At 35.6% G+C, this 14,253-nt stretch overlaps 2 protein-coding genes across 2 annotated transcripts; both read left to right on the forward strand.

Moving 5' to 3' along the window:
- The first annotated feature begins 33 nt into the window (after positions 1-33).
- Positions 34-2,209, forward strand: LOC106761418 (pentatricopeptide repeat-containing protein At4g21065-like). Its single transcript, XM_014644970.2, has one exon. It carries the CDS (start codon positions 179-181, stop codon positions 2,135-2,137), a length of 1,959 nt encoding a protein of 652 aa, XP_014500456.1. The 5' UTR covers positions 34-178; the 3' UTR covers positions 2,138-2,209.
- A 607-nt stretch (positions 2,210-2,816) lies between these two features.
- On the forward strand, positions 2,817-14,137 carry LOC106762090 (golgin candidate 5). Its single transcript, XM_014645799.2, has 20 exons — positions 2,817-3,165; positions 3,497-3,652; positions 3,839-4,851; positions 6,125-6,196; positions 6,843-6,917; positions 9,127-9,241; positions 9,895-9,956; positions 10,055-10,102; positions 10,499-10,783; positions 10,876-10,935; positions 11,035-11,118; positions 11,209-11,274; positions 11,363-11,461; positions 11,543-11,761; positions 12,162-12,276; positions 12,354-12,574; positions 12,804-12,863; positions 12,946-13,059; positions 13,505-13,579; positions 13,713-14,137. Exons 2-20 carry the CDS (start codon positions 3,505-3,507, stop codon positions 13,746-13,748), a joined length of 2,967 nt encoding a protein of 988 aa, XP_014501285.1. The 5' UTR covers positions 2,817-3,165; positions 3,497-3,504; the 3' UTR covers positions 13,749-14,137.
- Positions 14,138-14,253: the final 116 nt, after the last annotated feature.

The following is a 14,253-nucleotide window of genomic DNA, read 5'->3' on the forward strand; positions in this document are numbered from 1 at the left end:
AATTAATTTTTTCTGGGTTACGCTCGAACCATGCAACCCAGTAGTTATTAGCATGGTCTAAATGTAGAGCGATGCAGAAGCATGTTTGACCGTGATCGAAGGCGATGCAGAGACAGAGATCACCGAAGCAAGATATGATGAGGCTGTAACAGAACACTTGCGAAACCACTCGAAATGAATGCTACTCTTTCATTTCATAAATCAAATGTCTTTCTGTTCCATTAGGAAGACGCAGGAAACCTCAAGAATCCTTTCTACATTTTCATTCTCTTTCAAAATCTTACCCGTTTCACCGTCTTATTTGCAACCCCGACTCTTGTACTGTTCGTTTGCCGCACAGCAAATCCCTCAACACTACCCTTTTACTTCACGCCACGCCCAAGTTCAATCATTTCCTTTATCACCATCTAATCACTACTATTACGCTTCGCTACTTGAGTCTTGTATCTCTGTCAAGGCTTTAGGACCTGGGAAACAACTCCACGCCCGGTTGTGTCAACTGGGTATTGCTTACAATCAAGATTTAGCCACCAAACTGGTCAATTTTTACAGCGTTTGTAACTCTATTCGGAATGCCCATCAGCTGTTCGATCAAATTCCTAAAGGGAATTTGTTTCTTTGGAACGTCTTGATTCGAGCTTATGCGTGGAATGGGCCCCACGAGATTGCCATTTCACTTTACCACCAGATGCTTGAGTATGGGCTCAAGCCCGATAATTTCACTCTCCCGTTTGTTCTCAAAGCGTGCTCTGCACTCTCCATAATTGGAGAGGGAAGGATCATTCACGAGCGTGTGATACGAACTGGGTGGGAGAGGGATGTGTTTGTTGGTGCAGCTCTTGTTGACATGTATGCCAAATGTGGTTGTGTGGTCGATGCTCGTCACGTGTTTGATAAAATTTTTGAGAGAGATGCCGTGTTATGGAACTCCATGCTGGCAGCTTATGCTCAAAATGGACACCCTGACGAATCGCTTTCTCTATGCCGCGAGATGGCGGCAACGAGTGTAAGACCCACCGAGGCAACTTTAGTCACTGTGATTTCATCTTCAGCTGATATTGCCTGTCTTCCTCATGGAAGGGAGATCCATGGATTTGGTTGGAGAAATGGGTTTGAATCCAATGACAAGGTCAAAACTGCTTTGATTGACATGTATGCAAAATGTGGTTCTGTAAAAGTTGCTTGTATCTTGTTCGAGCGGCTTAGGGAGAAAAGGGTTGTATCTTGGAATGCTATTATTACTGGCTGTGCGATGCATGGTCTTGTTGTTGAAGCTTTGGACTTGTTTGAGAGAATGAGGGAAGAGGCTCAGCCCGATCATATAACCTTTGTTGGTGTTCTTGCAGCTTGCAGCCGAGGGCGTTTGCTTGATGAAGGGCGAGCACTGTATAAGTTGATGGTGAGGGATTACTGTATCAACCCCACCGTTCAACACTACACATGCATGGTTGATCTCCTTGGTCACTGTGGTCAACTGGATGAGGCGTATGATCTTATAAGACGAATGGACGTAACGGCAGATTCCGGTGTATGGGGTGCTTTACTGAATTCATGCAAAACCCATGGAAATGTGGAGTTAGGAGAGGTGGCTTTGGAGAAATTAATCGAACTGGAACCCGATGACTCTGGTAATTATGTGATTTTGGCTAACATGTATGCTCAATCAGGTAAGTGGGAAGGAGTTGCTAGATTGCGGCAGTTAATGATAGATAAAGGAATAAAGAAAAACATTGCTTGTAGCTGGATTGAAGTAAAGAACAAGGTCTATGCATTTCTTTCTGGAGATGTTTCACACCCAAATTCCGGTGCAATATATGCAGAGTTAAAGAGGTTAGAAGGACTAATGCGAGAAGCTGGATATGCCCCTGATACAGGATCTGTCTTCCATGATGTGGAGGAAGACGAGAAGGCAGACATGGTGTGCAGTCACAGCGAAAGACTAGCTATTGCATTTGGACTCATAAGTACATTGCCAGGGACCAGGCTTTTGATAACAAAGAATCTTCGGATTTGTGAAGACTGTCATGTTGCAATCAAGTTCATCTCGAAAATCACGGAGAGGGAGATAACTGTGAGAGACGTCAATCGCTATCATAATTTTAATCATGGCCTGTGTTCATGTGGTGACTATTGGTGAAGAAGCTTTCTTAACTTTGCAAAATGTCATTCACTACAATTTTTAAAGTAAACGACATTTTATACGATAAAAGACTGCACTGTGGGTTTTTGTAAAATTAGGAACTGAATTTATCAGTATTTATAATTTCAGTGAGGCTCATTTTTTAGGAATTATTTGAATGTGCAAAATGAATATATTCTTTCTCCGTAGGGAGATAGTGTAAACTCAAACTAAACTACTCCTGAATCTCGTAATCACGTTCTTTAAAATTTGAATGGAGTGTATTTTTATTTTTATGTTTAAAAACGAGACCCAGAGTCATTAAAAAAAGACAGGGGATAATAAGTGTTGTCCATTTATATAATCGAAATCGAAATGTTCATTCTTAAACAGTAATGATTTACGTAGTTTTAATTTTTTTATTTTATCAAAACAAACCACTTAATATTTTCAATACAAAATAATTTAAATTCCAAATATTAATAAACCTTATAAAATGGAAGCTATTTTTGGCGCATAAAATTACTGTATTTTGATTTAATAACTTTTTCAGGTTTTTCTGTCATTTAAAAAAATATTCTTATTTGTATTATTTTTTTATTGCATCGTATTTATTTATATTTTATATTCTACCCTAATGAACCTTGCAAATAAGAAGTTATGTATCTATCAACAAATTACGCCCACCCTACTCATTAAAATAATTAATAAAAGAAAAAGAAATGAAAGTAAGCATACGACAGCGTTGCGTTCGCCCCCAACCCAACGTGCGAAGAGAAGAAACCTTTAGAATCGCGTTGGAGGAGGATCTGTCATCCCTCGCATAGCATAGCATTAGCTTTCCAGAATTCATAAAATTGAACATCCATTCCCGCGTTTCTGCAACGCCACTCTCCATTTCTCGTTTTTTTCTCACCGACAACTTTTCTCTCTTTTCGATGATTCATTTGTATTGTAGGTAAAGCTTCGTAATAATTCAACTATGAGCTCCACCACTTCGAAAGCCACGTTCACGATTTGATTCCTGGATCCATCGCATCATTGAGGTTCGTCTTGCATCTTTTTACTATTGATCTCATTCCTCATGAACTCAACCCCTCTGCATTCATATCTTCCTTTACAATGATCAGATTTCAGATTTACCTAGCATTTCGCTTTTTCTATTCTCCATTCGGCTTGGTTTTTCAGATGCATAGTTTTTTTCGCGGTGGTGTGGTGCATCAATTGAATTTGACCGTCTTTTCTTTTTGCAATCGATGCTTATCTGAGTTACATTGTTGATGCTTTTTTGGGATCCGGGGTTGGAATAGAGTAGGAATTGAGTGGTGTTTTCAATTGTTAATGTGCATCAGGGTTCGGTTTTGTTTTGCTTTGTAGCTTTCGCGATGGCGTGGTTTAGTGGGAAAAAATCGTGGGGGAACTTCCCCGATTTGGCGGGAGCCGTTAATAAGCTTCAGGAGAGTGTGAAGAATATTGAGAAGAATTTTGATTCCGCTCTTGGCTTCGAAGAGAAGGCCGAGTCCAGCAATGAAGGTACTTAATGGAAGTTCCTGGCATTTCTTTGTTGTGTGTGAATTTTATGATAGAGGTAGATGTGAAGTTCATTAACTGTTGTGAGATTTGACTTTTGAATTTTTGGATGAGATGTGTGTTCTCTTTGTGGGGATTTCTCGGTTTTGACACTGATTGGAGCTATGTCGTTTGGATTTTGAATTCTAGATGCAGGGTCATGGCCTATATCTACCGACACAAAAACCATATTTAATCCTGTCATGGCCTTTATGGGAAACAAAAATGAGGAATCTGCAGAAGAAATGTCTGAAAAAGATGAATCCTCTCAACGAGATTCTGAAACTGAGAAGTTACCAGAAGTGCCAGAGTCTCTGGATCATACACCAGTGGAGGAAGGAAACAAGGCCCTTGAAACTGATAATGAAGTCCATGTGGGAGATGAAGAAATCACTGCCCAAGAAGAAAATAAAATGCTTAAGAAAGAAGAAGATGGTGAACATACAGAGTCAGCAGCGGATGAAACAATTGAACAGAATTTGGATCATGGAAAGGAGGAACACCACTCACTGGAGATGCCTGTTGAATTGACTGAATCCTCTATTGAGAAAATTGAGAGTTCAGATGCCATAGATCATTCTCAAGAGAAAGAGATTACCAATGAGGGAGGCTTTGAGAGTCCAGTGTCAATGCAACTCACTCCTCTTGGTCTTGCAGACAATGTAGATGAGGCTGTTACTAGTGAGTCTGGTGAATCACATGGTATTAGCGATGGGAATGCAAATTCTCAAGCTGAGACGCAAGAGGAGAGTAAAGAAGAGAGGGTGCAAGCAGATGAAAGTGTAAAGAGAGTATCTTCTGCTCAACATGAGGCATCGAGTGAAGGTGAGAAAAGAGATGATACTGACACTTCTGTTCTACAGTCTGTGGCTTCTGATGAAGCCAGTAATTCTGATCAATCAAGTATTGAACAGTTGCCCAGTGGTACTCCAAATGAATCTTCTAAGGTGGTAAATTTAGAGTTTTTACCTGAAAATGAAACAACTGCAAAAGAAGATGAAAGCGACCACTTTGCCCATGATGTTGAAACTGACACGAAAGGGCATCATATAAGATCCGAAAGAACTCTTTCTGACTCTGGTGCCATGATTGAACTAGAGAGGGTGAAAAGGGAAATGAAAATGATGGAGGCTGCCCTACAAGGTGCTGCAAGACAGGCTCAGGTATTTCATTTAGTGCATGTTATCATGGCAGAAACAAACACTTTTGTGTGTTTTTGTTTCAAGACCTCGTAATATAACAAGAAGATCTAAGCACTATATCATCTCTAGCTAGGCTTTTTCTTGGTCTGTTGTACGTTTTGTCTTGGTTAGGGTCTATGTGTTTGTAGAACTAAGCTTTTTTTCTAGACTATATATTTTCCCAAGCTTCTCTTACATAAAACAGAAGTCATGAAGATTATTAAGTGGTGTAAAAATTGTTTAGTTACTAATTCACTTTGTCAAAAGGAAATTTTCTTAGTCTTTTATTAACCGATTGAGAAGTGATTGTAAAAAAATGTTTCTTTTTAGTATTAGCAAGAAAAGGATTTGGGATTCATATTCTTTTTTTAAGGAGATTTTTTTCTTTTTAGTTTGAAAAATGAGAACTATGATGAATGATGGCTTGATCTCTAGATAGACTTTGTCTAGTTAAGAAGTTTTGTGGGCTCATTGTCTTCTTTTTTCTTGGTTAAGATCCTAAACATATGGGGTGTTATTTTATATATATGTGAGTGTTTGTGTGTATGTATGTATGTATATAACTTGAAATGATTAATATGAAAGAAAGAAGATTCTTATTCAATTGATTGAAACAGTACATCAACTTATATATAGAGAACTCTAACCATGTAGTAACAGTTACAGAGAGATCTCAATAATATTCTAACAACTTCTAGTATACACTTAATATTCTGTAGACAACACTTTTCCTCAAGCTAGTGAATGGATATTTATCATTTCGAGCTTGCATGTGAGATCATAAACTTGTAGTGGGAAGATCTTTGGTAAACAAATATGCTAACTGAAGCCTAGATGGGACATAAAAAGTAGTGATAAGGTCACTATCTAGGTTCTCTTTAATAAAGTGCCTATCTATCTTGTGTTTGGTCCTATTGTGCCAAAGTGGATTGTGAGCAATGCTAATAGTTGACTTATTATTACAATAAAGAATCACAGGCTCTTCACAATAAAAATAGTGCAGATTGATGGTGTAAAAGTGGCTTCTAATTAACTCTTTTGTAAATATGCTTTCTTGCTCCTCTACACCCCTTTTCTTTTGCTATAATCAGCTAAAATCTTCTGTCTTTCTTAATAGCTAAAGGTAGTTCAATTTAATGTTCCAATATATTCAAGAAGTTGCATATAATTATACTCGTTTTCTATATGGTTTTTTTGTGGCCATTATAATGTTGCATATCTTATTACATTTTTATAATCTTGGTTCCCTTTGTAGGCCAAAGCTGATGACATCGCAAAATTGATGAATGAAAATGAACAATTAAAATCCGTGATTGAGGATTACAAGGTATATTTACTTTTTCAATACCTAGCAGTAGCTTTGTGCGATGTTTTGATTTAATACAACTTTTTATCGTTACTTCCCGAACCTTGGTATTTTTCATGTCATCTGTATATGCACATCTGTCTATTAAATATTAAACCTAATATTTCTTGCACATGTAGCATTAGAAGCCAATCATTGATCCTATATGCCATTTCTAAGACACGATCTTGCATTGACAAACAGCAAATGAATTGGCTAACTGAGCGACTAACATGGAATACTAATATCATGAAAAAGTAGAAGTCAAACATGTTTATTTGTCAATGATAGATGATGGTGTGGTTCAGTAGATATTTTTTTCAAAATCTAGTTTTTCTTCCTTGATTAATTTTGTGTCAGGTGTAGGTGATAAGTTTATTGAAGGTGAATTTTTTTACATGATATTGTCTGTGTTGTAATTTTCTGGATATTTCATGTTGCATACTATTTATGATGTAACAATTTTTCTTTGCACATCTTTGTATGAAGACACCTTTGGTGTTTTTGTAAGTTAATTAGCGCATGTCCCTGTTCCCTACTTTTATTTCTCATCTTATTTTGTGTTGATCACTGCTGCATCCATTTCCTCTGGAATATTTATATTTCATTGCTGATAATTGTGTAACAGAGAAAATCAAATGAGGCAGAAGTTGAGTCTTTGCGAGAGGAATACCATCAGAGAGTTGCAACTCTTGAAAGAAAGGTATCACTTGTGTAAAGACCCATAATTTGTCAAATATTAAATTAAGTAATATACATACATATACATACATACATATATATATATATATATATATATATATATATATATATATATGGTTTATTATTTTGTTTTAATGTGTGAGATATGTGTGAATTGTTTTAATTAAAAATAGGAAGAGTAAATATAGTTGTAAATATTAATTATTTAATTAAGAAAATATAGATATATTTCAAAGAAGAAATAAATTTTACCTAATAAAGTTTTCAAAAGTTAATTATTTAATTTTTTTCCTAGCATGAGCTTTACAAAAAAAAATAAAATTGCAAGTGGATAATTTTATCATACTAATGTCAATTAAAAAAAATTAAATTAACATAACTTGTCATCACTTACAATTAAGAGGAAATATGATTATAAAACTGTAGGTTACTTATTAAAAAGAGGAGGGTGAGCACAATAGGGCAACATCAAAATTTTGAGAAAAACAAAAGTGATTTAGAAATTCAGAGAAGAGGTTGAACGGAAATATAGAGAGGAGTAGGTGTTGAAGAGAAGGAAATTGTAGGAAGTTTAGTTCAGAAACAGAAAATAAAGCTAAGGGAAGTATTTTTTGTAATTGGTTATTTTTATTATAATTGTTTTGTTATTGTTAGAATTAGAAAAATATTTTTTGAGAGCATGTGATTTAAGTGTTTCAGGACTGCTAAGGAATATAGGGGAGGCTTTTTATTGTTATTATTTTGGTCATAATTATAGTTAGAATTAGAGAAAAGAATAGATTGTTAATTTTTTTGAAGGAGAAAAGGTATTTTGTAACATGTGATAGTTATGTGTTCGAAGATTGGTGTGGAATTCAAAGAAATATTTAGTTAATGTTGGAGGAATGGTTGGATTGAGGTTTTGTAGTATCTTAAGAAAAATTTGATTCAGAAAATTAGAAGAATAAATTATAATGATGTCGGATAAATTAAGAAAGAGCATGCAATTTTGATAAATATAAATATTTGGTTATTGAAGTTGATAGTTAGTTAATATGATATTCTTAAATTTGTTCAGATGGTTGTTGTGATTTTAATAATGTTTTATTTAATCTTCCGTATTTATTTTGATATTCAAAATTCAATAGTAATAATTAACTAATACAAATGCAAATAGAAATAGTGGAATGTTACAACTTCGTAAATCTTATTTGTTTTTGTGCATACTTATCAGTAGTATAACTAAGATGCATAATTCAAAAGTTGTGTATAGTCTATACAGAGAAGTTCTGGTTGACTTTTTCATCACAGAAACTAACCTAGCAAGGCACAACTGATAAAATTACTATTAAGGGTTATATGTTTTCCTTTTAATGCTTACTTTTCATTTCAGATTAAGTTTCTTGTCATACAAGTGCATAGCTGGTACAGATGCCATTAGGTTGCAAAGTCAGTCTTTTTAGGATGAACTTTCGCTTATGAAGAACCAACTCCAACATGGTCACAGGGAAACGATGAATATCTAAAATATAGAATAGAGGGACATTGCTTGTTTATATAGTCAACATGACAAAGATCTCATTTATATATTTCATAGAACAAATTGTGAAGTTTTACAATTTTCATGTAATAATGGGTCATCAGAATACTAAGAAACATGTATTCTAGTAATTAAAATAACTACTTAAGTCTTATGAAAATGTACCTGACAGAAAGAAAGTCGAGTCTAGCAATTTTTATCACATTAGTTGGTTTAGGAAGTGTTTAGGAAGTGTTTAGTTTCTTTGGTTGTGTTGGAGAGGTGTCCAATATGTATCAAAGAGGTGTATCACCTGAAATATTTCTTTTATTGTGACCTGGTTGAGGGATGTTGGAAACAAGTGGAAGGCTTGTTTGACAAATGTCGTGTCAAAAAATGTCAGTTATGCTGAGAGGATAGAGGTGCTGCTGCTTCCTGCATCATTTGCTTTATTTAGAAGCAATGCTTGAGTTATTCTTTGATATGCTGTTCCATTTTTTTTGTATACCGGTCAAATTCTTGCAATGTTAGTGCATTCGATAAACAAGCGTTTCCGTGGAAGCGGAGACGACGAATTATAATTTCAATGTTATAACATGAGCATCTAAAGCATTGGGGATTGGTGTTAGAAATTCATTTCAACATCAAAGAAGCATGCCTAGTTTGAGCTACAGTTATGGGATTTTATAATTGTTTTGGTGTTTAATTATAGGTTTACGCTCTCACTAAGGAGAGGGATACACTTCGCCGAGAGCAGAGTAAAAAAATTGATGCGGCTGCTCTCTTGAAAGAAAAGGATGAGATAATTACCCAAGTAATGGCAGAAGGTACCACAGTCTGAAATTAAACCTAAATTTGTATCATCCAGGCTCTGGGGCCACAAAATCATATATTTTGTTATTTTTGTCTCTTTGGGGTTGACTATGTGGATGATTCTTTTAGATGTATGCCAGCTAAAGCCTAAAGGGGCAAAATTCACTATTAAATTATTCAGTTGGGTACTTCTTTGGATCTTTAACATGGATATTCTTAGTTTATGAGAGTAGTTAATGCTTAGTATGCACTTTTATTCGGACCTAGAATTTTTGCATAGCTGCATTTAATTTAGTGTGTTAAATGTAGGAAATGGAAAGTAAGATCTTGTCTAGATTTCATTTAAGATTTTCATAGCTATATAGTAATAAATGCTTTGTAAACCCCTTTACCCGGACTTGGCATTTTGCATACGTTTATTGTTTGGCTTGGTTGAAAGCTTTGAACAAGGTCTATAGGAGAGCTAGATGATAAAATTGATGAAGACTGATGTTACATTATAAAATTGTGTGTGAAATGTTACTTTTCATTGTTCTGGTTTGAAATTAATTTCTTCTGAAGGGCTTTTCGGTTGTAATTAAAACATTTATCCATTGAAGCATGGAGTGGTTTAATTAGTGGAGATTATAGAGGCTCTTTCTTCATATTAGACTTTCTCTCATCCCAGGTGAAGAGCTTTCAAAAAAGCAGGCCACTCAAGAATCCACAATTAGGAAACTAAGGGCTCAGGTATGCAGACTATTTGTTGTATTTCCCACAATCTTCAATCGTATATATACCTACATATTGTTACAAATCTCTTAATTATTTTTTTTTATGAAAGCTAGATCAGAGATCTCGAGGAGGAGAAGAAAGGTTTGACTACTAAACTTCAGGTGATGGAATTATTCTGAAAGCATTATTAGAAGTTATTATTTGCTGGTGATATCTTTTGAATGAATAATTCTCTTCATTAACCATGGAATCTAGGAATCGGACATGTTATGGGTAGAGCTTTATCTTTACTTTTCGGGTGCAGATTGTTTATCTTTTTGCAAAAGGTTTTCTTCTGTAGTTTGATTATAAAAGTCCCATCTTACTGTTTATAATTTAAATTCATATTATTTTTCAGGGTAATTATCATTTATAGTTGTGTGCTACTTTAGAGTTGTGAACAATCTTCTATAACATTGGAAGTGTCATTCTTTTTTGGAGTAGCATGTGTTGACGATCCTTATATTTACTAATACTTTTAATTGAAATTGTTTTTTGGTTAATGCCATGCAAACCAGGTAGAGGAGAATAAAGTAGAAAGTATCAAGAGGGACAAGACAGCTACAGAGAAGTTGCTGCAAGAAACGATAGAAAAACACCAAAATGAAATTGCAGCACAGAAAGAATATTATACAAATGCTTTGGCTGCTGCTAAGGAAGCTGAAGCATTAGCCGAGGCTCGTGTGAACAATGAAGCAAGAACTGAGCTAGAAAGTCGTCTGAGAGAAGCTGAGGAACGTGAATCTATGCTAGTTCAGGCACTTGAAGAATTGAGGCAAACATTAAGTAGAAAGGAACAACAGGTTTCTGTGTTATTTTCTGAACTTTCTTTTTACGGAATTAACTTTCTCAAGATGCTATTTTCAGTTTTAATGTTTTCTTTGTCTATTTTCAGGCTGTCTTCAAAGAAGACATGCTTCGCAGGGACATTGAGGATCTTCAAAAACGTTATCAGGTCCGCTCTCACTCTTTCTGCTTGTATTTGTTACAAATAAGTTTTAGCCACTTTATTTGTGCTTTTGGTACTTTTTATAGTTTGATTGGATTTCTCTAGGCAAGTGAAAGACGGTGTGAAGAACTGATTACCCAAGTTCCTGAATCCACAAGGCCACTTTTAAGGCAGATCGAAGCCATGCAGGTTAATATACATGATTCAGAATTACTCTTCCTTCTGTTTTTTATAGGTTTTGTTCCATGAGATCTGTACTATACTTTCACTTTATAACAGGAAACAAATGCCAGAAGAGCTGAAGCTTGGGCAGCTGTTGAAAGAACTCTCAATTCTCGACTTCAGGTCAGTAGAATACTTTTTTAATTTAATTTTGGAAACTTTGCCTCTAGATACTATTGTATTTCTCCATCTTTTCCAATGGATCCCACAGGAAGCTGAGGCTAAAGCTGCAACTGCAGAGGAAAGAGAGCGATCTGTGAATGAACGCTTATCTCAGACCTTGTCTCGAATTAACGTCCTTGAGGCTCAGGTTTTGTAATTTCTCCACTGAAGTCGCATGTTTAATGGCAACTTCGTGTATGTGACTTTTTGCTTTAACAATGAATTACAGATTTCCTGTTTAAGAGCAGAACAGACTCAATTAAGTAGGACCCTTGAAAAGGAAAGACAAAGGGCAGCTGAAAGTAGACAGGAATATCTTGCAGCAAAGGAGGAAGCTGACACTCAAGAAGGTCGTGTGAGACAGCTTGAGGAAGAGATCAGAGACATTAGACAGAAATACAAGCAAGAGTTACAGGAGGCACTGATACATAGGGAGCATCTTCAGCAGGTAGAGCTTTTTGATTATGGATTTCAAATATTGCACTGCAAATATGTTAATGAAGCTCTTGGTTTGTCTTCCGATTAAATTTTCTATCATTTCTCATTTTGTGGGTGATGGGATTACCAGCCAAAGGAGAGATTTGGTTTCACGCTGCATGATGTTTTCTGTAAAAAATTTTCAAAATAAAGTCAACTTGCTTTTATGGTGGACGTTTCAACATTCTATGGATTATTGAAATTAATTATATTAGCAAACTTTTGTAGAATATTTGGGCAAATTGTGGAACAGAAACAATACATAAAAATGAAAAAAAGAAATAACTAGGTACAGTATTGCTTGCAAGGGTATTGAATTACCTTTGTGATATTTTATCAAGATCCTGAGTGAAGTTCTTAATTTTTGCCAGGAGATTGAAAAAGAAAAGGCTGCTCGATCAGAGCTGGAGAGAACAGCCCGTGTTCATTCTGCTCCATCGTCAGATCAAACTCCCATTACAAAGCAAACTTCTGCTTTTGAGAATGGTGTGATGCTCTGCTTCTCTTTCCATCACTAAGGCTGAGTTGTCTGTGATATATGTTTAATATTCTTTATGATGTAGGGAACCTGTCTCGGAAAATCTCTAGTGCAAGCTCCCTTGGAAGCTTGGAAGAAAGCCACTTTCTGCAAGCATCGTTGGACTCATCTGATAGTATTTCTGATAGGAGAAACCCAGGAGAACTAAGTATGAGTCCTTACTATGTGAAAAGCATGACACTCAGTTCTTTTGAAGCTGCGCTTCGTCAGAAGGAGGGTGAACTTGCTTCATACATGTCACGCCTGGTATGATTTTTTTTTGCCTTCATTCCCTGTAAACGTTTTGCACCATACATTCTTGTTCATAGCTCGACATTCTCTTATTATTGAGAATTTATCATGATGTTCAAGTAATAGAATTTATAGTATATCACTAATATAATTTATATTAAGCTGTTGGATCATAGGACAGTGATCTGGATGACCCTTTTATTTGGGATACAATGATGATTTAATTTAATAATACAAATTCCAGGCATCATTGGAATCTATCCGCGATTCTCTTGCTGACGAGCTGGTCAAAATGACAGAACAGGTGAGTTTTGCTTCCTGTTTACCACTTATGGATCACGTTCCTTGTCATTAACCATAACATGTATATCATACCTACCCTGCAGTGTGAGAAGTTGCGTGGGGAGGCTGCTGTATTACCTGGCTTACGATCAGAGCTAGAAGCACTAAGGAGGAGGCACTCTGCTGCTTTGGAATTGATGGGCGAACGTGACGAAGAGGTAATTCTAACTTTGCCAACCTTTGCTTTCTTTCTAGGACTAATTTCTTAGACATAATTTAGTTTTTGGATTCCTGACCTAGTGGTCTGCCTATTCTATCTGTAAGGAAATCACTGCCATCATATGAAACAATTCTTAAGTTTGTTTTCTGATAATTTTTCTTGTGTTTGAAATACTTTAGGGTCCAGACATGAGTATGGCACTTCTGAATCGTGACCCATTCAGAAAATCTGAGAAATCAAATGAAAGAAAAACGCTAGACAAGCTAGGCCATAAATAGAATAATGGGCAAAAGAGAAGAAAATAATATGTGGGCTTGTAGTTATTCTTGGCATAGGACTTTGATTTGCCAAAACTGTCTTCTTTCCTTTTGTTTTTTTTCTTTTATAATGAAAAAGTGATCTGTTTTTTAGTTTTCACTAAAAAAAACTTTCAATGTGTTTAGCTGGAGGAACTTCGTGCGGATATTGTAGACTTGAAGGAAATGTACAGAGAACAAGTGAACTTGCTTGTTAATAAGGTATTCTAAGCTGGACCTTTTACTCCTTAGATGACCTAGTTTTTTTTTTTTTTTTCTTACTTTCCATAAAATGCTTAACCTTTTGTTTTCATCGATATACTTGGATTTATAACCTTAGTGTGTCTTCTTACAGATCCAGCATATGAAACCATCAATGGGTAGCAACTAGTTTGGTTGAAGAAAGGTCTTGGGGAATCGAAAAGGTAAGTATTTGAGATGGTCTTGACATGACCATGTCTCTGGGCTGCGTGTGATGTACATTGGAAATGGTAATATATTGGAATAGTGCCATGGGACTCTGGAGAATGATTCGTTCAGGTCTTCCATCGGAAGTATGTATTTTGTTTGCCTGGCTAACAGATACTGATAGTCATTCTTCTTAAGGGAATGCTGTATAGGCTGTTTTTTTTATACCAAATTCATACTTGGAGAGATCCTTAGAATATTGCTGCTGACATTGTTGACAATATAGGGTTTTTTTCCTCCCCAAGTGTGTAATGTTCCAAATAAACAAAAGGGAAGCGCTAGCTAAAACTACATTTTTTGTTGGGTTCTGTATTTCTTTATTGCTGAATGAATCTGTATGATTTTATTTTATCATAAATTTCGGGTTCGTTATCTATCATTGAGAATATCCTCATAGTATATTAAAGTATTAAAATGAATTCGTTATC

The sequence above is a fragment of the Vigna radiata genome, chromosome 5 (assembly GCF_000741045.1).
Source record: "Vigna radiata var. radiata cultivar VC1973A chromosome 5, Vradiata_ver6, whole genome shotgun sequence".
Taxonomy (NCBI): Eukaryota; Viridiplantae; Streptophyta; class Magnoliopsida; order Fabales; family Fabaceae; genus Vigna; species Vigna radiata.

What these genes read in the sequence shown, in the direction of transcription:
- LOC106761418 (XM_014644970.2), top strand. Translation starts at nt 179, where the DNA reads ATGCTACTCTTTCATTTCATAAATCAAATGTCTTTCTGTTCCATTAGG.
- LOC106762090 (XM_014645799.2), top strand. Translation starts at nt 3,505, where the DNA reads ATGGCGTGGTTTAGTGGGAAAAAATCGTGGGGGAACTTCCCCGATTTG. An exon ending in GTGCTGCAAGACAGGCTCAG is followed by an intron (nt 4,852 to 6,124) that starts GTATTTCATTTA and finishes TTCCCTTTGTAG; the next exon opens with GCCAAAGCTGATGACATCGC. An exon ending in TGGTCAAAATGACAGAACAG is followed by an intron (nt 12,864 to 12,945) that starts GTGAGTTTTGCT and finishes CCTACCCTGCAG; the next exon opens with TGTGAGAAGTTGCGTGGGGA.